The 24,324-nt window shown below is 45.9% G+C and overlaps 1 protein-coding gene across 1 annotated transcript in view; it reads right to left on the bottom strand.

Moving 5' to 3' along the window:
* The window catches only part of LOC308149635 (outer dynein arm-docking complex subunit 3-like), a gene marked incomplete at both ends in the record, with an annotated part of 121,374 nt that extends 97,389 nt beyond the window's left edge, over window positions 1–23,985 (bottom strand). The window contains 4 exons of the mRNA XM_080522516.1: window positions 21,875–22,066; window positions 22,421–22,498; window positions 22,608–22,729; window positions 23,907–23,985. Coding sequence (XP_080378642.1) covers window positions 21,875–22,066; window positions 22,421–22,498; window positions 22,608–22,729; window positions 23,907–23,985 — 471 coding nt within the window. The remainder of the gene's footprint in view (window positions 1–21,874; window positions 22,067–22,420; window positions 22,499–22,607; window positions 22,730–23,906) is intronic.
* Window positions 23,986–24,324: the final 339 nt, after the last annotated feature.

The raw sequence follows: 24,324 nt of genomic DNA, 5'->3' as shown, positions 1-24,324 counted from the left end.
CCCGCAGGGCCTCTGTAATAGTCCTGGGAGCTTCATGCGTATGATGACTAGCATTTTCGGAGACCAGAACTATCTGAGCTTACTGGTTTATCTGGATGATTTATTGGTGTATGCCCCTGATGAGAGGACAGCTCTGGAACGCTTGGAGATGGTGTTCAGTAGACTGCGTGGTCATAACCTGAAATTGGCCCCCAAGAAGTGTTTTTTTCTCCGGAAATCCGTCAAATTCCTCGGCCACATAATTAATGACAACGGTGTGTTGACTGATCCCAGCAAAGTTGAGAGCATCGCAAAGATGACAAGTGCTGACCTGATGGAAGCGGACGGTGTAACCCCCTCACAGAAACGAATCAGATCTTTCTTGGGGATGATCAATTATTACCAGCACTTTGTGCCTAGCTTCTCCGCTATTGCAAAGCCTCTCTTCTCTCTGTTGACGGGCCAGAAGAGAAAAGGGAAGGTGAAACAGTCCAAACAAAGGTCACAAAGCAGGAAGTTGAATGTTACTGACTGGACCCCCGAAACGGAGCAGGCTTTCCAGAAGCTGAAAACGGCGCTGGTTGAGACGGCTGTCCTGGCTCACCCTGACTTCAGCCGTCCCTTCATGCTGTCAACGGACGCGTCCCTTGATGGCATCGGTGCTGTCCTGTCGCAGATCCAAGAGGGTGAAGACCGAGCGAGGCCAATCGCATTCGCCAGCAAGTCCCTCTCTCAGTCTCAGAGAAACTACCCAGCCCATCGGTTGGAATTCCTAGCCTTGAAGTGGAGTGTCTGTGACAAGTTCAGCCATTGGTTGAAGGGGCATGATTTCACTGTTTGGACGGACAATAATCCATTGACTCATATCATGACGAAGCCCAAGCTGGACTGCTGCGAGCAACGATGGGTGGCTAAGTTAGCGAGCTATAACTTCGACATCAAGTACGTGCCAGGCCCACAGAATGTTGTCGCTGATGCCTTGAGTCGTGTGCCTTTCGTCAAGCAGAGAGTCAGTCACAGATTACTTGAAGAGCCCTACAAGAATCTCCTCTCCGAAGTCCAGGATGTGTCGAGTGCTTCTGTACAGGACGCCTTCCGGTCGTCCAATGATAGTGGTGACACTCCACGCCAGGCAGAGAGTTACGCTCAAAGTGTCCCATCACCTCTGCATGTCCACGCTCAGTCTATGGAGATGGATGAAGTGTCTGTTGTTCTACAGTCATATGACGATCTGTGGGAGGTCGGAGCAAGAACGCGCGCTGTAGCAGTCTTGCACCATTTGCCTCAGTTAGTCCCAGGTGGTCAGGACTCACTTCCTGCTTACAGTGAGGAGGAACTCCGGGATGAACAGCTCAGAGACAGAACTCTCTCTCGAGTCTTGTACTATGTGGAGAGACATCGGAGACCCTCCAGGAGAGAGAGAGATAAGGAATCAGTCACAGTCATGAGGTACCTGAAGCACTGGGAGAAACTTGTTGTGAGCAATGGGATACTCTACAGAGTCTCGAGGGATCAAGTCGTGAAGTCAAAACGCCGCCAGTATGTGGTTCCTGAGTCTAAGAAAGTTGAAGTTCTGAGAGGTGTTCATGACCATGCCGGCCATCAAGGTCAGTTCAGGAGTCTTGGCTTGGCCAGACAGAGGTTCTTCTGGCTCAACCTCGACAGAGACGTAAGAGACTACGTCCGTAACTGCCAGCGGTGTATTGTCAGTAAGACTGTTGAACCTGCTGCGAGGGCGCCTTTGCAGAGTATCACATCAACCAGGCCACTTCAGCTGATTTGCATTGATTTCTGGTCAGCGGAGGACTCAAGGAACAAGTCAGTTGATGTGTTAGTTGTTACTGACCATTTTACAAGAATGGCCCAGGCATTCCCCTGCAAAGATGAGTCAGCCAAACAGGTGGCGAGAGTTCTATGGGACAAGTTCTTCTGCGTCTTTGGGTTCCCAGAACGTATCCATAGCGACCAGGGAGCTAGCTTCGAGAGTCAACTAGTGAGTGAGCTGCTCAGAGTCTCCGGTGTCAGAAAGTCGCACACAACCCCGTATCACCCGATGGGTAACGGTAGTGTGGAACGTTTCAATAGAACTCTCGGTAACATGATCCGAGCGCTTGAACCAGAGGCAAAAATCAACTGGCCGAGGCGTTTGCAAACTCTGACGTTCATGTACAATAGCACAGCGCATGAGTCAACTGGCTATGCACCTTTCTATCTGATGTTCGGGCGTACTCCTCGTCTCCCTGTCGATATACTCTTCCGGACAGTCCTGAATGATCCAGCTGTGGTCAGCTACGACAAGTATGTGATGTCTCTCACGAAGGATCTGAGAGAAGCTATGGTCATAGCCCAGGAACATGTCATAAAAGAACAGCACCGTCACACAGAGCTCTACAACAGACGAGTGAAAGGGCCCACCATTGATGTCGGAGACCGTGTGCTGTTGGCGAACAAGAGAGAGAGAGGAAAGAGAAAGGTGGCTGACCGTTGGGAGTCTACTGTATACACTGTGGTGGATAGGAACTCTGAGACTCACACATATAGGTTACAAGACACTGTCACTGGACGAGAGAAGGTAGTCCACCGTAATCTATTGATGTTGGTGAACTTTCTGCCGGTGTATGATACGAGTGTGATCTCTGACCCAGTTTCATCCCTGTCTGCTGTTCATACATCAAATGAGCCAAGTGACATGTCCGTGTCGGAAGTGGAACAGGATTCCTTGCCTGGGGAAGTGAGTAGAGGAACCGCGTTCGAGTTGGAGAGAGTGGATTCCTGTCCTGGGAGTGAGGGAGGGGAGGTTGAAGACATGGAGTATGGGGGAAGAGCTGTTCGGGAGAGGGATGTCCCCTTGACTGTTCCAGAGCCCACGGATCCCAAGGGAAGAACCCTAGAGTGGGTCACCCAGTTACCATTACCTGACCACTCACGGACAGAGGCTACTAACACTGTAGTGTCTTCAGTCTCGTTTGCCCCTCAGAGGGTCCCCGAGCAGATGGCTGAGGAGCAAATGGTAGATCAGTCCATTAACTCTGATTCTAGATTTGTGGTTAGCGCTGATGATTGTACTGATGTTTCTGGTAACACAAATCAGACAGATGATGCTAGTGACACACAGCGTACTGACACTCTAGCTTCTGTCACACAGTGTGAACATCCTAGTACAGTCACACAGGTCAAGTCCAAGTTTGGTCGCCTTATCAAACCAGTTGACAGATTGATTTATACTATGTCAGGACAAGACATTATCCAAGACACTAAGTCAAACATTCGAGCTGTTTGTAGGTCAGTGTTCCAGGCTTTCCACAGTTAGATAAGCCGAAGCTCAGTTCAGTGCATGTATACACTGTGCACACTGACATCCTATGACATATAGGTTTGTTCGTTATTCTGATTGTTTCATAAGAGGTTGTGGCCTCTTGAAGGCTAGTAATACACAGTGAAAAAAGGGTCTTGTGGGGTGTAGAACGCATCCTACCGCCAGTAGTTGGTTGGAGAGATAGTTTACCTCTCTTTCCACTTCATCCTTATAGGATACTTTTCAAGTTGGCTGTCCTGTCCTTTGGCGGCCCTATGTAATAGTGTAAAAAGTAAAAAGTAGTATTTAAATGTATAGTTGCTGCTCAAGGTTGGCGAAATTCAGGGGAGGTGGGTGTAACAGAGTTGGGAATGTATGTTTAGTTGTGGTGAATGTAGATGAGTTTCGCCGTGCTTGAGCAGCCCTGGTTGTTGTTGGAGCCCCCTTTGGAGTTTGGGTGTACTGCAGGTCTGCGCGTTCTTTTGTCCTTCTGTTGTTGCCGTACTTACGGTGGTACCAGAACATGGCTGCCATCTTAATGGGTATGTGCGTGATATAAAATGCTCCTCGTGTTTTGTTGTTTGTGTGGAGAATCTTGTAATGTAGGGTGAAAATGTTGGTGTAGTACTGTGCTGTTTGTTTTTACATGTATTGTGATGATGTGATGTATTGTGATGATGTGAAACAGAACATTTATTGTATGTTATTTTGAACGCGCAGATTCACAAGAGTTGCAGACCAGAGAAGAATTGTGTTTTATATGTCTTCTCTGCAGGTATGTTGCTCCACATGTTGTTTGTAATTGTTATTTGTAATGTTTGAGGGAAATTTGTGTTCTTTCTGTAAACAAATTATCCTGATGTGAAATATACATACACGGTGGGACAACCAGAACATGGCTGCCATCTTAATGGATTCACAAGAGTTGCAGACCAGAGAAGAATTGTGTTTTATATGTCTTCTCTGCAGGTCAATAAAAAGAATTGATTGAAAGAAGGTTGCCTGTTTGACCATCGTTACATAAAGCGTCTTTGAGTGTCTAGAAAAGCGCTATATAAGTCTAATGTATTATTATTATTACTACTACTGCGAGGCACACAATGCACCTGTGCTGAGAAATCAAAAGTTGTTCCAATTAATGTAAATATATGTTTTGCATAAGTATTTTTTGTATTCACTAAATTATCCTCTGTAATATGACATAGGCCTATTACGTTGACATAGGCCCAAACCTAACCCTAAATCTCTACAGTGCCAGTATACCAATACAAGACAACCCTGTCAATCTAAGGAGACAATATTGACCAGAAAAATGCTAGTATTATCTGCTACTGTAAGTTAGAGGTCTTTTCTGGTGCGGATATGTGGACCTGTTTCAAAATGGACCCATTGATTTCCTACCCGAACCCAAACTGACCCGTTTTTTTTTTTTTTTTTTTTTTTTTAAAGAGACACGAACCCGAACAGATCAGTGAACAGTGAAGCCTGACCAATTAGACCCGCGTGAGGCTTATACAGGCTTATCTAACGAGCAGAGTGTTAAGGCCAATGCACACGGCGTGCGATTTTGTCGCACGACAACATTCGATTCTCAATTCTTTGAATTATTTCAATTGGTGTGAATGGAGAATCGAATGTTGTCTTGCGATAATATCGCATCGCACGCATTGTCTCGAATTCGGCGGTGCGACAAAATCGGGGCCGTGTGCATTGGCCTTTATAGACCTTTACAGACCTGACAGACTGTTGATGTTGATGTGATGCCACACTCTCAGTGGTCAGAGATGTTTATCGGGTCCAGTCCAATCCGCTCAGGGATATCAGCTGTAGTATCATACCCGTGGCAATCAAGCAATACCCGATCCGGGTAGAGACCATTGAAGACCTCGACTGTACCGGTACATAATATCAACCACTGTGCATCTCATTCTCTCCACCAGATGGCCCCCAACACACTTCAGTGTCAGTCAAACCCTCTGGTGAAATAGAGGGCAGTTCAGTGACTCTCACCTGCAGTAGTGACGCCAGCCCACCAGCGGACAAATACACCTGGTACAAGAAAAACGACAATCCGGAACAGCTCTCTCCAATTGGATCAGGGCAGAGTTACATCATCACTAGTGTTACATCTAAGGACAGCGGACAGTACTTGTGCAGAGTTGAGAATAGATATGGACGACTTGAATCGGAGCCGATACCTGTCAGTGTACAAGGTAATACAGTATACAGCAGCACATGTAGTCAGGGGTGCAAACTGGTGATGGCCCAAAAAGGTGACACTTTTTGAGCACTAGCGGTGGTAGATGGATAGCGCTAGCACTGATGGTGGTCTCACCGGCGGTCCTAACCTTAACACCCACATAATTATGTTGAAAACAGGTTGTTTACTGTGACTGTGTCCTCCACACTGTCTAGAATTGTACCTAGCTGCATGAAGCTAAAAGTTATTTCAACAGCAGTGGAGTTTAGCAGACAGGAAGATTAGTTAGAAGAATAGTCATCATGTGACTTGGATGAGACGTAGACCCCCCCCCACAAAATATATTTTTTGCAAATCTACACGATTCACGTGGATGACCTATTTTGAAGTAAAAACGGCTAATTTAGCAGAAATGTGACAAGTTTGCCCCCCTGCATATGAGGTCACCACCACAATGACTGTAAGGGCACTAATAAGTAAAGTATTACATTATTTTTCTCTCCACCTCCTTCAAACCAACCTCATTTGCCTCCCGAGTCTTTTCACTCTCTCATTCAACAACAAACGAAAAATAAACAAGGACACAATCTTCACAAACTGTTACCCTTTTTATTGTAGTCCTCAAATAAACTGTAACGATAAAAACAACAAGGTGGTAACCATAATAATGTTTAAAATTGTAAAAGAACAAAAACATTAGACTGTAAGAAATTAAATTAGATTGCCATCTTCGATGCCGTCCCATGTGTCAAAACGTGTGTGGAGCTATTGCATGTCCTTATTTGGGCGAAAAGAGAGAGGGCAGAGGGCCTCTGGGAACACATTTGTGTTTGCAATTGTCCAGAAACCAATCAGGAATTTAGGAGGTACAGGATGGGGCATGGCCAAATGGGGGAGAGCCAATCACAGGCTAGTGTTAGGTCACCTGAATGCACAGATGCAGAGGGGGACAGGGGGACAGAGAAACCAATCAGGCTTGGCATTATTCTACATAAGCATCAACACTTCATAGTTAATAACAGTCTCTCTGGTGAAGTATAGAGCAGCCTGCAGTAGAGATGCACATCAGTAAGCCCTGCTGCGTGCACGTACACACACACACACACACACACACACACACACACACACACACGTAAGAACATAGAAATTGAAAGGGAAGAACAGACATGGTTCTAAATTCCACATAGTTTTTAAACATGGACCCACCAACATCAACATGAAACATAGTCTAACAAATAAAACCCATTGGATTCTTGAGTCATAACATTGTTAACTAAAGCAACAACCAGTCAAACACTCCAAACCTCAGCCACACATACGACGAGTTCTCATCTCCATACTCTAGGATCTAGAACTCTGCTATGAATAACAAATGTCCGCTCTACCCAATGTAGTAGTTCTATGGGGACAGGTACATTTGTGCCTGCTATAGAGACGCAGGCAGGGCAGGTATACAGTGAAACGACCTGCTGTTCAGGTGAGAGAAAAATACAGACACAGACAGTGCTTGAGTTGAGATAGGTAGGTGTGAGTTCCCCAGGAGCAGGGCTGGACTGGCCATCTGGCATACCGGGCATTTGCCCGGTGGGCCGCGGTAGTTTTGGGCCGAGCCGACCGGCAAAATAAAAAAATAAAATAAAAGTATTTTTTTTTTTTTACCAGCCGGCCCGGCCGAAAGCTACCATCGAACGGCCCATAAATCGGAAGCTACCATTGAACGGCCCATAAATCAGGGACAGCGGCCCGTTGGTCAATTTTCGATACAGACACTGGGCTGGCCCAATCAACAGAGAGAAGGGGGGGGGGGGTCAGGGGTCACGCACGCACGCAGCACCAGACGTCCGTCTCAGTTTCGCGGTAGTTTTGGGCCGAGCCGGCAGGCAAAATAAATGTAGTTAGCCTGGATAGTTACTAGATAGATACTGAGAGAGATGGAGCGCAAAAGCACACTAAAACGGAAGGGAGGCTGGGAAAAACGTAGGGAGAAAAACAAAAAGAAACTCGAGGCAGATGCTGCCAAATGTGTAAACATTAGGGACATGTTTGCTGCACCCTCAAGTTTACCACAGCAGCAACAGCAACAGGTTGAAGAGGAGGCTGGCAGGGAGGAGCGGGAGCAGGGTACAGATACAGAGGATAGAGAGGATACAGAAGAAGCGGGGCCGAGTCAGCCTGTAACCGTTGACCCGGTAAGGAAAATATAGGTAGCTGTTAGGGGTGTAACGGATCGCCCCCCACGGTTCGGCACGCATGTGTACTGCGGATCAATTGCAAAATGTAACCAAGTAATAATATCCCTTGTAAATCACAATGTAGAGTTGCCATGAAAAGATAGACGCGACAGTTGCGTGCTTTGTTTTACTCTAAAGCGCAATGATAGGTTGATAATGGAAAATAAATCTAGAACAACAAGGCTGCGTTCGTAAATTCGCTCTGGAATCTGATCACTGAGTACACTGGTCTACTTGCACTGGTACCATTGCTTACTGTATGTAGTCGTCTTTGTAGTGGTTTGGGGGAATACTACAGTTTGTCATATGACTGTACAGCACACAGTATATAAGACGAGTATATAAGGCAAGTATTTTTGTGCTGGTGGGTGTGGTCCGACCGATTGGGGTGGGCCTGTCTGGGCCAAAAATGCCAGGGCCTAATTGTTGTCCCAGTCCAGCCCTGCCCAGGAGGGAAAGAACGAAAGACTGTGTTCCAGGCATAGAGTTAGAATAGATAAGAATGGGGTATTACCATTCATTTCTAAATTCCATGGTTCCAGGTGTCTTCAAGTGCCCTTCGAAGCTGCTCCTCAATCAGTAACGCCTGCTCCAATAACTACACAGAGAGAGAGGGGAGAGAGAGACGAGGTATGAGAGAGGTAAGGAGAGGGGGGGGGTTTAAGGACCGGTACAGAGAGAGTCGGAGGGATTGACATGAAGAGAAGAGATAAACGATTGAACGGATCCTCCGAGAGAAGTGAGGGATGTAGACAGTCAATAACAGAAAAAACAGAGAGAGTGGGAGGGGCCAAAGAAGTGGGAGGTTAAGAGAGGTGAGAGATGTGAGATAGAGATGACAGAGTGAGAGACGACAGAGTGAGAGACGGCAGAGAACCAGACAGGAACTGAATGGAACTAGGCAGGTGGATTTGTGATGTCATGTACTTTCTCAAGGTGGAAAAGATGAGATACACATTGCAGGGATCAACTGGGAGGTTTAGTGCAGTGTGGCAGCCTTTCATTTCTTACGTGGAACGTCTAACAATGCCTCTTACTTCTTAAAAATGGCTTTGTATTATATATGAGAAGTACTCTGTGAACTGTTATTTATTATTATTTTTGTTTCTGTTTTTGTTTTGTTGTTTTAGTTGTTTTGTCTGTGTGCTTATGTCTGTTGCGTACTGTAATGTCTCTGAAAACTAAATAAAAAACACAGAGTAAAAAAAAAAGAAACTGAATGGAAACTAAAAAAAAAAAAAAAAGTTCAGCCGGCCTACCTTGAACCTGCGGGCCAGGAACTTGTTCTTGATCTCCAGGAAGTTCCCTCGGCTCATCTCCCCTTTGAAGGGCTCGTTGAGGATGGCGTACTTGACGTCGTTCTGCACGTCCTGCCAGCGCGCGTACCCGTGTCTTGAGAGGCGCCGGGGTCAAAGGGCATAACTAACCAAAAGTCAGCAAATGGTGACCAACCTCAAACACAATCTCTGACCGCTCACTTGCGTGTGTTCAAGTCAGTATTCGTTAAACTCTCTACCATTGTTTTAAACCGCATTTCTCTCTAAAGGCCATTCTCTTCCTATATGTGAAGGTTGTACTGTAAGTGCGCACACCAGAGGATAGTAGCATAGCATCATTGTTTTGGATTACAGTGCTGTGTACATGTACGTTGTATGTATTTGTACCACAGCCACTTGAGCCCAATGTTAGACCCCAACTCTGCAACAAGCAAGGTGAAAGGATACTGAATGATGCCAGCCAACAGCCAGTAGTCGTGACGATGGTGCCAGATCTCAAAGGTCTTCTTCGTGACGGTGGCAGCCCTCTCCTCGTTCTGCCACAGAGAGTGGAGCTCTGGAGAGAGAGAGAGAGAGAGAGAGAGAGAGAGAGAGGGTGGTATGGGTTAATCAAGCAACAATTGTTCGACTTCACAAACAAAATCATTAATTCATCTTCTGCCTCAGCACTACGTCTCCTAAAGACACCCGCTTTCCCCTCTACTGTGTCCCTAAAAACTTGCCCCCCTTGTTTTCTCTGTTTCTCCAATGTAATATAAAAAATAAAAAAAAGTTTTAGAAGAAGGTTTTTCCTTCTATCAATGGCCCCGGGCCTGAGCTGGATTACTCTTCCTGCTACGACTGGTGGATTGATGATTCACATGCTTAGTATTCAAATGTATTGATTGTAAGTCGCTTTGGAATAAGGCGTCTGCTAAATGCCAAAAATGTAAATCTAAATGTAAATTCTATAAATCCTGTGTGTGTGTGTGTGTGTGTGTGTGTATGTGAATGTGTGTGCGTGTGTGCGTGCGTACCTGTGAATCCTCCATCTACAATGTTGAACATGAACCTCTGTTTGGTAGCTTTCTTCTTCTCTTCGCTCACGTTCACTACGGCTGTAGCGGCTGCTGCTGCGTCTCTGGTGGCGTTCTCTCCGTTCTGCAGCTTACCAGACTCCTCCGTCTTCACCCCATCCGTCTCCTCTTTTTGTTCTGAAAAAAAGGGGAAAGACTGGATAAGTATCTTGTTTTTTCTTTTAAGTAAATTTTTTTTGAGTGGGGAGTCCCACTCATATTTTCATTTTTATTGTGACAGAGACAGTAGAGATTTGACAGGAAGGATGGGTGAGAGAGAGAAGGGATGACATGCAGGATATGTCCGCGGCCGGAATCGAACCGGGGACCCTGCGGTTACATGGTCAACGCTTCGTCCGCTACGCCACCTAAGCGCCCCTCACACTGGATAAGTATCTTGGGGGAGGGAGGGAGGGAGAGAAAGAGAGAGAGTGTCTGTGTGCGTGTGTGTGAGTGTGTGTGTTACCTTTCTTCTCATCTGCAGGGGCACTGATCTTCTCCTCTTTGCTCTCCTCTGCTGGAGAAAAAAGGTAGAACAAACAGGTCAAGTCACAAGCCCAAGGCGACAGGTAAAAAAGCACCTCCTCATATCTCCACCAGGGGGTCTCAGGGCTCACCTTTAGGTTTCGACTCCTCTGACCCTGCCGAGCTCTCTGACCCTTCACCCTTGACCTCTGTGGAGTCTTCTTTCTTCTTGTCCTCCGCAGTGGACTCTGAGGACTTCTCGTTCTCTTCCTTCTCCTTTTCTTTCTCTTCTGCTGGCTCCTCCTTTTCTTTCTCTGCTAAACCACTCTCCTTGTCCTTCTCCTCCTTGGTCGTGGTGGCGTCTCTCTCGCTCTCCTTTTCGGGGACCGTTGGTTTTTCTGTCTCGTCTGGGATCTCAATGATCTGGCCAGGGGAGGTCGGAGGTCGGGTTCAGATGAGGAGTTCAGACATGTGCAAACAACATCAATCTATTTGCTGAGTACTATTGTACTCTTCATTGGAGAGAGAGAGAGAGAGAGAGAGAGAGAGAGAGAGAGAGAGAGAGAGAGAGAGAGAGGACAGCACTCACCTCAGGATCCTCTGTTGACTTGTTGGGTCCTTTGCCCTCCTTTTCTCCCTCTCCTTCCTTCTTTACCTCCGTCTCCTTGGCAATGTCTTCAGACTTGGTGAGGTCCTCTGTGAGAACAGTGCAGATAGAAGAGAGGAGGAGGATGAGTTCGAGAAAAAAATTAAAATTCTGTGTTTGGACTGGTGCGCGTGCGTACGTGACTGTGTGTGTGTGTGTGTGTGTGTGTGTTTGTTTAACTGTGTGTGACTGTAACTGGCTGCTGTTGGCACGCACGTGTGTGTATGTGTGTATGTGTGTATGTGTGTGTGTGTGTGTGTGTGTGTGTGTGTGTGTGTGTACCTGGGGCAGGGGTGTTGGGCTGCGTGTCTGCGGGGGTGCCAGTAGAGGGCGTCTTGGGGTCGTCGCTCGCTCTCTTATTCTCCTCCAGCTCCATCATCCAGGGCATCGACCACTGGCCGTTCACGTGCTCAAACTCCTGCACCTGTCAATCAAGCAATCAAATCAAGTCAACACGAGGGATGTCAAGAGCGTCAACCTTACCACACAGATAGATATTGGGACATTCCCATGATGTTCCAGTCAGCCAATCCAGAGCAGGACAACCACATTGCCTTCTTACCTTCTCCCTGATCAGTGACATCACGCCAATGCGGGTGAGCACGTGTTGCCGTGACAACCCCTCTCTCAGAACGCCGTCGGCGAAGGTCTCCGCGCCGTTGGCCCCCGGCTCACAGAGGTGATGAATGAAGAGAGAGACGTACGCCCTGGGAGAGAGAGGAGGGGGGGGGCGTTCACCACAGAGCTCATCACAGATAGAAAACATATGTGAATCCTTCTATGTCTATGCTTTAACTTCCACAAATACATGTATACGAATGCACACACAAAGCCAGAGTAGACACACATAGTAGTGTGACACAGACACACGCGTACATAAACACACGCGCACACACACACACAGACACATGCGTACACACACACACAGACACACACACACACACACACACACACACACACACACACACACTTACTTGAACTCTTTCTCTGACTTCCCCCGCAAGTCTCTGACCAGCCACTGGGTGGTGAAGGCATCCTGGGGTGGCATCCCATAACGCATCACTGCATTCAGGAAGGCCTTCCTCTGGTGTGCGTTAAAGCCCAACACCTGAGAGAGAGAGAGAAAGAGGGGAGATGGGAGAGAGAGCAGGGAGATGGAGCGAGAGGGGTAAGATATTGCAGCGAGATTACAACAAGTACTGTAAAAAGGGTGGGGTATGAGTGGTAGAGAGGGACAGGACTGCCTAATGAAGAAAGAGAAAGCAAATGGCAAAACAAGTAGATATAAAGAAAGACTTTACACTTTCTTACCCTCAAGCATAGTAAGCTTTGTAGCCTTGCCTCGCTGCAAACCATCTCTGCAAAACACCAGAAGTGATCCATTCCGTAGAACTCTTGCACTACTCACATCACCTATCGCTCTCTTTATAGATGTGGTTAGACGAATCGGATTCCATTCACCAAACGAAGCACCTTCATCAAGCAGTTTCAAAATTACTTTACTCTCTTCCTTTCGATCAATTATCTCTTCAACAATTATATCATCATCGGATTCAGTACGTGAACTGTATTCATCATGCTGTTTCTTCTTTTTACGTTTAGCTTTCCTACTCATCGGACTCTCAAATTCCCCGCCATCTACAACCATTCCTGCCTCCTCCTCACTTCCTGGTTTGTTCCTTTACTTATTGAGCCTGCACTGTTTTATTTATTTATTTATTGAATGTTTTGCTAACTAAGCTGTTTGACAACAAAATTTCCCCATTGGGGACAATAAAAGGTTTTCATTCATTCTACCACCTGTCATCTCACGCCCATTCACAGTCCGGTCCCACCCTCTTCCTCTGCCATGATGATCCGCCATTCCTTCTCTCCGAGCTCCGCTGATGGCGACTGTCAGCGTCCTCTGGTTATATCAAGATGTCTCGTGAGTATATTCAAATAAAAGCGCAACCACAAAAACAAGACCTGACCTCACCGCAGCACAAATCAAAACAATCCGCCCTATTGACACAAAAATAGGTCCTATGTACATTTCCTTAATTAGGCTATATAATGAGGTTATATCTTTTAACTTAAATTGTTATTTAATCAAATTATGAATTAACTGATGGCAGCTACAGTAATGTATACGTTACATTACATACATTCCAGTCAGGTCTTTAGATGGACACAACAACTAGTATGATTTTGCAGTTATCATCTCTACCAAATAGCATTGATATGAGTCATTTGTAAAAACAATGTAGAACTTCAAAAGTACATCAGAGGTGCTTGTTATTCAAACGACAACAAAGAGGGCCCTAAGTTGAAGGTTCGATTCCAACTGGAATCAAATAAATAAATAAGTGGCTTTGGACAAAAGTGTCTGCTAAATGGCATGTTATAATGATGATGCTGATGATGCTGATGATGCTGATGCTGATGCTGATGCTGATGCTGATGCTGATGCTGATGCTGATGCTGATGCTGATGATGATGATGATGATGATGATGATGATGATGATGATGATGATGATGATGATGATGATGTAGTAGTAGTAGTAGTAGTATAATAAGAACCATTGGGTACCATGTAAATCATCTTTACATGAGCCTGTCGATCTGAGACAACAGAACTCACTCTGTCAGTCTCCCCAGGAGAAACACAGGGGACACAAACGTTGGAGCTGATAGTCAACTGCCACATGTGGCGCACCCTGATGACACGTACACAACTCTGAACAGGAAGACCACGTCTCCTGATTATGACACGTTGGAGGTAAGTCTTTCCCATATTTAAGACACATGTTTGTGAAGGAAATTATAAAAATCATAAATGGAAAAAAGACACTCAAGATCATCATGTGCTGCTGAAGGCGCAGATAATATTTACCTATAATATTTTATTTAGTGTGTGTGTGTGTGTGTGTGTGTGTGTGTGTGTGTCTCTCTCTCTCTCTCTCCTAGAATGTGAGGTACTCTCCCAGTGATACCTGCCCTCAGGGAGACTCCGTCTACGAAAACATCCAATTTTCCAGTAAAAGAGATTAGAAAATGTTGGGCTTCAGCTAACCCAAAGCTGGAAGTCAGGGTAATGCAGTTCCAGAGAGGCGGATTCTGAATCCAGTGATGTCGCTAAATCACACCTGGCTGAATCACACCTGGCTGAATCACAGCATGTATATTTAGCATAGCATGTATATTTAGCATAGCATTCAGGATAGAGTTGTCTTAACCTGCAAATAATCAAATTATCTCTAAAGGATTAGTTGCCGTAGTTTCTGATCCAGCTTTTCCTTGGAACAGAACATTCAGAGTAGATTCTGGTTCTGACTGAGGTTAACCTGCGTTCTGGAATACCCCCAAGAGGATAGAATCACCACAATAGAGTCTGATACTGTATATATCAAAATCAGTATTTATTATCTCTCCTCGTCATGTTCATCCTCATTATTTACATTTAGATTTTAAAAGAAGAAATGTTGCTTTGTGATGTCAAAGGCAGCGGCACTAACAATGTACATTAACAATTGTATAAATATCAAATATTCTGATATCAAGTCCAACAAAGACATGTAGACATGAGTGTACTTATATATGCACTTACTCAGACAGAAGGAGGATTACACCTACGCTAATGCTAATGCTAGCTTGCGAACTCGTAGTGAATATTCACACTTTTTAAAAAGCTGGGACCGGCGTGTACATCGTGGACCTCGTGGACCATGGTGCCGTTCAGCATCTGCTTGGACCCAACCGAATTGTCTTTTAGTTCAGAAGCACTTCTCCCAGTAGAACATGCAACAGCCTCCATTGTTTCACTCTCAAAGTGAGACGCCAAAGTCACGTAACAGTAATGAGGTCTACAATTGGCTATGGGGAGTTGCCTCCCCCTCCTCCATCTGGACGATCAATTGGCTATGGCGGAGATCCCTCCCCCTCCATCCGGATATGATGTAATCTAGCTAGTAATCTTGCTCTCCGGGGCGCATTTTTTGCGCCCCGGCCGGGAAATAGGAGACAGCCAATTGGAGCGCTGCTACAGCTCACGTGTAAGTCAAAGGTATTTGGCCTGCCATAGACTTGCATTCGGCCGGCGCCCCGACTCCTCCCCTATGCATTTTAACAGTGAATTTTACACACACACAGATAAAATGTTTATTGTATTGGAGGATTTTTAATGAATGCTGATAGGCGTCGACAGAATATCAGCCGCATTTTGTGAATAAACAATGTTTATTTTAAAAAAACTTTTACAAATCGCAACTAGGAAGTGAAGGTGGGGGCGGCGCCCCAGCGCCCTCTATCGGCCAGCCGCCACTGGCCTACACCTTCATTGGAGTCCAGCTGTGCTTAATTATATTGATTGGACTTGATTGGGAAAAGCACACACCTGTCAATATAAGACCTTACAGCTCACAGTGTAGAGTCAGAGCAAATGAGAATCATGAGGTCGAAGGAACTGACTGAAGAGCTGAGAGACAGAATTGTGGCAAGGCACAGATCTGGCCACGGCTAGAGAAAACATTATGTTGCACTTAAGGTTCCTAAGAGCACAGTGGCCTCCATAATCCTAAAATGGAAGAAGTTTGGGACGACCAGGACTCTTCCTCGAGCTGGCCGGCTGGCCAAACTGAGCATCCGGGGGAGAAGAGCCTTGGTGAGAGAGGTAAAGAAGAACCCAAAGATCACTCTGGCTGAGCTCCAGAGATGCAGCGGGGAGATGGGACAAAGTTCTAGAAAGACAACCATCACTGCAGCCCTCCACCAGTCGGGGCTTTATGGCAGAGTGGCCCGACGGAAGCCTCTCCTCAGTGCAAAACACATGAAAGCCCGCATCGAGTTTGCCAAAAAACACCTGAAGGACTTCCAGACTCTGAGAAATAAAATTATCTGGTCTGATGAGACCAAAATCGAACTTTTTGGTCTTAATTCTAAGCGGTATGTGTGGAGAACACCTGGCACTGCTCATCACCTGCCTAATACCATCCCTACAGTGAAGGATGGTGGTGGCAGCATCATGCTGTGGGGATGTTTTTCAGCTGCAGGGACAGGACAACTGGTTGCAAGTGAAGGAAATATGAATGCAGCCAAGTACATTGATATCCTGGACAAAAACCTTTTCCAGAGTGTTCACGACCTCAGAATGGGCCGAAGGTTCACCTTCCAACAAGACAATGATCCCAAGCACACAGCTAAAATAACGAAGGAGTGGTTTCAGAACAACTCTGTGAATGTTCTTGAATGGCCGAGCCAGAGTCCTGACTTAAATCCAATTGAGCATCTCTGGAGAGACCTGAAGATGGCTGTCCACCAACGTTCACCATCCAACCTGACAGAACTGGAGAGGATCTGTAAGGAGGAATGGCAAAAGATCCCCAAATCCAGGTGTGAAAAACTTGTTGGATCATTCCCAAGAAGACTCATGGCTGTATTTATTGGCTCAAAAAGGTGCTTCTACTAAATACTGAGCAAAGGGTCTGAATACTTATGGCCATGTGATATTTCAGTGTTTATTTTGTAATAAATCTGCAAAAATTTCGACAAGTCTGTGTTTTTCTGACAATATCGGGTGCTGTGTGTGCATGAACGAGGAAAGAAATGAAATTAATTGATTTTAGCAAATGGCTGCAATATGACAAAGGGTGAAAAATTAAGGGGTTCTGAATACTTTCCGAACCCACTGTAATCATTTCCAAACAGAAAGCCTCTAAGTATTACTATTTATTAACTACAAGTATTAATGAATATAACTACATTATATAACTACAAGTATTAATGAATATGTAATGATAAAGACCGGGTTTATTAACTGATAATAGTGATATAAAAATAACTTTGTTTCAATATATATCCATAAAAACAATAATGAAGAAAGACGCCCTGTGTGTGTTATTGAATCCGAGTGACAATATCATGCGTAAATAAAACGACAGCCGTTTAAAAATAACATCAACACAAACATGAATGAGAATGAATGAAATAAATACCATTGATAAATGCCATTTCTTCCTATTTTCCAGGTGTTTTAGTTGCTGAAAGTGTTTAGAAGTTCCAGTTGTTAATGGAGTCACATCTTCCATGTTCCATGTAATACTTGTGACTGAGGCAGATGCTGGTCCACAACGACTAGTTATGTAACAAGTAGGTTGTGGTCAGGGATGCTGTCTGTCCGTGCTGAGACACAAAGTCGCTGAATTGCGTATTTAACCGACATGTGTGTACATGTTAACCCAAATGAAAACAAAATTCGAGCTAATGGAATGAGCGTTTAAACAGACGAGAGGCAGTCACTGCTCCGGGAGTCACCTTTTGTGACAGGTTTCGGTGTCAGTCCCGTATGAGCACAGTTCAGTGTTCACCTGAGAATAGGAGGCTGAACCATTAGAACCTGGTCACGCCTCCAGGCCCCAAGCGGGTGGACGTCAAATCAAATCAAATATCAAAGTTCATGTATCATATCATAAGTAATGGAATATATCCGGAGACGATGCAGTGAAATGCCTAGCTCCTCAAATTTAAGCACGGAAAATGGCATGCATGACGTGTTTAAGTTATCCGAACAAAATGTGCCTCTTTTCAGAAATATAACAGTTGCTTGCAGAAGTGATACCAGGTAAAAGCTGCAGAACTTCCTATGACTATTACAATTAGAAGGTTTAATTAATGATGATGGAAAATGAATAATTATTTAATATATGCAATATCTTTAATGCATATACAATAATCATTAGGTCCATCATCTGTGTTTTCGGAGGGGGGGTGGTGTGAGAGAATTTGTGTTTGTTTTGTCAAAACATCACAACAATGAAAAGAATTAAGGCTATTTGACAAAACAGTAGAGGCGTAAATCTACTACTCGGGTGATTATACCCCTGGTGTCTCAGACCTTCAGTCTACCTGAGATCAGGTTGGAACAGTTTTGAGAAAGGCTCTCCCCATTTGCACTCATGATGACACTGGGTGTGGTCTTGGAAATGCCGTAGGAAAACTAGTCTGTTCTGTTTCTGTTTAGGTATCACCTGTTCCCTTTCAAAATAATTGAGGTAGGCATTGCTTTTTTTATCTTTCAGATGAAAGGAACAAGGGTTTTAATTGAGCTGAGACATCAGCTTGGCTCTCTGGCCCCTAATAATTCAGTTCATCTGTGCTTGTGAGTGAAGCCACTACTGGAGCGAATCAGTCAAGTTTATCCTGAAGTCATTGTTTTAAATGAACAACCAGTGTTGTTGCACCAGAGTGCACATTGATATTTGATGAGAAATTATCTCTGTCGTCTACTTTTTACCTTTTAAAGCTACCCTGATGTGATAGATCACTGCCTCCAGATCCAACCCAGGCAGATGGTCTTCGTCTGTCTACTAAGGGCCCCATTGTGAGCTCTGCTCATTAGTAAGGGACAATGGCCTTCAAAGAGAAGAATGAATAATGTTGTTTGACTAATGAGATTTCTCATCTCTCCTCCTGACAATCTAATAACATCCCTCCATCCCTGCCAGTACAGAGAGGCACAACAAAGAAAGAGTGAGAGACAGGGTGGCAGAGGGGGCACTCTGGTCAAGCCCTGGTCTTCTCTGCAGCGTAATACTGCGCCCCAGTCTGGAGCAGAAGCCCTCATGCGAGAAAGGTCGACTTGGCTATCAATACCTCCCTCAGAATAATTACTGGATGCTTGAAGCCTACCCCTGTGTCCCTCTTGCCAGTCCTCGCGGGAATAGCACCGGCCGGCCTCCGACGGGAGGCTGCCACCCTCGCCCTGGCCAGGAAGGCACAAAAGCATGACTGGCACACCCTGCACAACACCACCATAACACCAGCACCTCCAAGCCGACTCAAGACCCGCCACCCTTACAACAAGGCAGCACAAGCCATGCTCAACTCCACCTCTGAGGACATCTCCAGAGATGCATGGTTGGCAGCAGCTTGGAAGCAGGAGTGGGAGTCAGCCGGGCCCTCCCAAATCCACCGCTACATCTGGGACCCAGGAGATGGCGCCATTGGAGGAGACGACCTACCACGCCGGCAATGGACCACACTGAACCGTCTACGAACTGGTGTCGGTCGCTTTAAAACATCAATGAAGGTGTGGGGCCTGGCGGACAGTGCGGCATGCGAGTGCGGTGACCCAGAGCAGACCGCCGACCACATAATCACCATCTGCCCCTTATATAGACCACCCTCAGAAGCCAGCCTCTTCGACCTAGAACCAGAGATGCGGGCATGGCTACGCGACACCGAGTTGGACCTCTGACGTTACACGAAAGAAGAAGAAGAGGGGGCACTAATTAACACTAATTGTGTGAATTGTGAACACGTGAATAGATTATAAGAGGGTGAGTTGGCGAACACACACACACACACACACACACACACACGTACACACACACACACGTACACATGCACACACACACACACACACACACACACACACACGTACACGTACACGTACACATGCATGCACAAGCACACGTACACAAGGACCCACACACACACACATAGCTCCATTGAATTCACAGCGACATACACTTACATTTACATTGAACTCAAAAGAATATTATCCAATAGTTTCAAACCAACTACATCTCTGAATTAGTCCTACCAAAAGCAAAACAGCAAAACTCTATATAACTATGACCATATAAAGCTTAGAATGATAGACCATGTTCAAATGAAGGTTTATCTGGAGAAAAACAGTAGACAGCACACTTAAGGAATGATAGATACTGGTCACTTCCTGAAGGGCCCTTCCTTCCTACTCAGTGGTAAAAATAGCTCAAATGGAACAACAACAGTTCCAGTCAAACTGTTGAAATGTAGAGGAAACAAATGCAGAAGGCTACTTGAAAACCACCTCTGGGGGGTGTTCCATCAACGTCGCTAAAGGAAAATCCAGCCTTATTCTGATAAATCTCGCGAGATTTATAAAAAAAAAGCCAGACTTATTTTGATAAATCATGCGAGACTTCAAAAGATCAAAAATAAGCCTGGATTTTTCCTTTAGCGACGTTGATGGAATACCACCTCTGCTCTGACGTTAAACATCCAGGGTCATGACAGCGATTATCTGTAGTGATGTTGGCAGTAAATTAAGTCTTTCAGTCTTTCTTTCACATAAGGAGGCATGAGAACTATGTGATATGGAGGTATGCCACGTGAAATTAGCAGTAAAATTGCCCCAATAAATATCTATTCACCAGCCATTGTTTTCCATTAATTACGTAGACTGTGAGGCCCGCACGTCCCCCCACCTACGCCTTTGACGAAAGGGTCCGAGGTCCACCCACCACAGTCTCACAAAACCCTGTGGGAAACACTGCCAGCTCATGGGCCTGATAACTCACTGATCACCTGACTCACATCACAGATACATTTAGGGCCCCATTAAATCAAACTTGCTAAAGGTTTCTAAAGAACACCCTTCCTACACCGCTTCACATCAATGCTTTGTTGATCACTTGATACTAAATGCAGGGCTGGCCGCTGGCATAAACAATCACTAGAGGGGGCCACACTTTTGCTGACGATTTAGCGCAAGCTACCACCCGTCAATCAAAAACTCCACTACCCCCCGATTTCCCATCCCATCCCATCCCCACTCACCTCAGTTTGGACGTCCATGTCAAGTAGCTGGAAGCTCCGCAGCCAGAACCCCGGCTCCATGTCCGTCTGGACGTCCACGCGGTGGGGGTGGCGCAGGCGGAGCAGCCTCTTCATCCTGCCCACGCGGGCCCTCAGGCCCCTGCTGTCCCCCCCTCCCCCTCCTCCACCACACAGAGTCAGAGTAGACCGCATCCTCCACAGGTAGAGTGCTGAAGGTTCTCACAGAGCGGGAGAGGACCTGTAGAACCACCATGAAGTGAAGAGTGTTTGAATGGTAAATGGTAAATGGACTACACCTATATAGCGTCTTATTTCTCCAGACGGTTCTCCAGCTCCCGCAAGTTCTAGAAAACCACAAACAAACCCAGGTGCACACAGGCATGCACGCACATGTACGCACGTACACATGCACACCCACCCACCCACCCACACCCACCCACCCACCCACCCACCCACCCACCCACACACCCACACACACACACACACACACACACACACACACACACACACACACACACACACACACACACACACACTGATGGTTGGTTGTTCCTGAGGTGGGTATACAGTGCTATGTGGTAACAAGTCTGATTCTGATTGTGGATGTGGGTGCCTCTGATCAGGGGGGGGTTTAGGCAGTGAGAATGATTAAGCTTAACCTTTTGGGGGTCGTGCTCCTCAGTGGCCTCCCCTTCACTCTGTGGACAAGGGTAACACATCAGTGACCATCCCATTGTAACGGTCCCATCGCATTACCCAAGAGTGCTGAAAGTGTCACCCAAGAGAGAGTATGTGTCTGTGTGTGTGTGTGTGTGTGTGTGTGTGTGTGTGTGTGTGTGTGTGTGTGGGTGCCTCTGATCAGGGGGGGGTTTAGGCAGTGAGAATGATTGAGCTTAACCTTTTGGGCGTGCTCCTCAGAGGCCTCCCCTTCACTCTGTGGACAAGGGTAACACATCAGTGACCATCCCATTGTAACGGTCCCATCACATTACCCAAGAGTGCTGAAAGTGTCACCCAAGAGAGAGTATGTGTCTGTGTGTGTGTGTGTATGTGTGTGTGTCTGTGTGTGTGTATGTGTGTGTGTGTCTCTCTCTCTCTCCCTCTCTCTCTCTCTCTCTCTCTCTCTAGTGTTCTGTCCTGGTACCTTGGCCTCCTCCTCTCGTCTCAGTGCGCCCGGCTGTGGGCCTCTGTTGTCAGGCTTCATGCTCTGGGTCTGGGTCTGGTACTGGGTCTGGAGGTCCTCCAGGCGGCTTTGGTAGGTCTGGGTGGTGTGCTTCAGGGCGTTCAGCCTCTTCATCTTGTCACACACCTTCTGGTCCAACACCTTGAGCGCAACCTGACCACCAAGAAGATGGGGAAGGAAACAAGCCATAAGAGAGATAGAGAGAGAGAGAGAGAGATAGAGAGAGAGAGAGAGAGAGAGAGACAGAGAGAGAGACAGAGAGAGAGAGAGAGAGAGAGAGAGAGAGAGAGAGAGAGATAGATAGATAGCGAGAGAGAGAGAGAGAGATAGATAGATAGATAGATAGATAGCGAGAGAGAGAGAGAGATAGAGATAGATAGATAGATAGGAAATTCAGGGGTAAAAGCAGCTCAGACCACAAAACAACAACAACAACAACAACAAAATAAAGTGTATCAACAGTTATTGTTCTAATACACCATGAACTCATGTTTGACATGTTCCCACCTTCCCTGACATGTTCCGGAAGGCAGCCTTCTCATTGCCTCGGCTTTGAAAGGCATCCTTTATCACCTTCTCGTCTCCCTGGAAGAGAGAAACCAAGACCAGTCAACACTGATTTAGCCACAGAACCTACAAGAGGGTCGTACAAGGGTTTAAGACTAAGATGGAGATATGTAATAGTGTTACATACAGCGAGAGCATCTGCCAAGTTCTGGTGCAGACGCTTGTTCTCCTCCCTCATCTGGAGGATGCATTCCCTGTTTTTCCTGACGCTGGACTGAGAACTCTCATAGTAGGCAGTTCTGTCTCCCTCTGTTGGCCAAGTCAACATTTTATTACTTCAGCAACCACTTGGATACATGCTTGGATCCTTCAGACAGTTGACCCAATATATCTCTGTTTAGCACTTTGAAAAATAGATATATTATTACTTATATCTATCTATTTAGCTTATAGATAACTGTTTAGTAGGCAAAGACAACTCTTTCTTCAACTGAGGTCAACCCTGTAACGGACTGACTTTGACGTGCTTCTAACAAGCAGGAGATACTGGTGGCCTTCTACCGCTGCGCAGTGGAGAGCATCCTCACCTACTGCATCTGCAACTGGTTCTCCAGCTGCACAGCCGCAGAGAGAAATGTGCTACAGAGAGTCGTGAGAACAGCCCAGAAGATCACCGGCGCCCCCCTCCCCTCTCTGGAAGAGCTGTTCAACACACGCTGCCTCAGGAAGGCCTCCAAGATCTCCAGAGACCCATCCCACCCTGGGTACGAACACTTTGCCCGGCTGCCCTCGAAAAGGCGGTACAGGACCATGGCCGCAAGGACAAACAGACTGAAGCTCAGCTTCTACCCCAGGGCCATCCAGGCCCTGAACACAGCAAAGACCTAGGTTCTGGGCCCTGGACAGTCTGGACGGATTGATGGCAGCTGCTGGATTGAAAAATCAGGTGTAGTGCTGAGGCACAAATGTGTACATTTCAAGCCTGCAAACTGCGACACTTTAAATGAATGTGCAATAACACTATGTGCAATATGACAACCCTAGGTTACATAAGGTTGCAGAGAAATAGGAAATTTTAGAATAGGTATAGCATAGCATAGAGTACAGCAGTGTTTTATCTGTACAGTATAGTATAGTGGATAGTGTACATAGCCTTTATTTATGTAAACCAGCTCCTTTCCCTTCTTGTTTTTTTAGTTTTTTTTTTTTTTTCTTTCCTAGCACCAGGGGAGCCACCCCTCCCAAATTTCGTTGTTTGGTACCTGTACTATAGCAATGACAATAAAGACCATTCATTCATTCATTCTATGCAGATCAACTGAGGTCAACCCTGTAACGGACTGACGTTGACGTGCTTCTATGCAGATCAACTGAGGTAAACCCTGTAACGGACTGACGTTGACGTGCTTCTATGCAGATCAACTGAGGTAAACCCTGTAACGGACTGACGTTGACGTGCTTCTATGCAGATCAACCAACAACTTACCAAGCAGTTGGATTTTCCTCTGTAGTTCTGTTATTTGGTCATGAAGAGGCGGTTTTATGGCCTCTTCGCTGAAGGGCATTTTCACACCGCGCACTTTTCATAAAGCTAAATAATATATTAGCTACTAACTGACTGACTTTTGCGTGGCTTTGCTAGAGCGGATTTGTCGTGAAAACACAGACCACCTAACTAAACTGTTGCCTGGCAACCGGTACACTTCCCGTCAGATCGAGGCTCGAGGACTGTGTACAAAGCTCGAGGTTGCCAAGTTGAGGAGCATAACAACACAATATGCTGACTATGGCACATCAAATAGGGAGTCATTAAAAGACATTATGCAAGCCTCCCGAATAGAGTGATATTCAATAATTGTAGGCTACAATAGCCTTCATGCTGAGTAAATTAAAAGCTGCTTGTA

Source organism: Nansenia antarctica, assembly GCF_963989245.1.
Source record: "Nansenia antarctica genome assembly, chromosome: 2".
NCBI lineage: Eukaryota > Metazoa > Chordata > Actinopteri > Argentiniformes > Microstomatidae > Nansenia > Nansenia antarctica.
The sequence above is the reverse complement of the archived record's forward strand: the minus strand, read 5'-3'. Positions and strand labels throughout refer to the sequence as shown.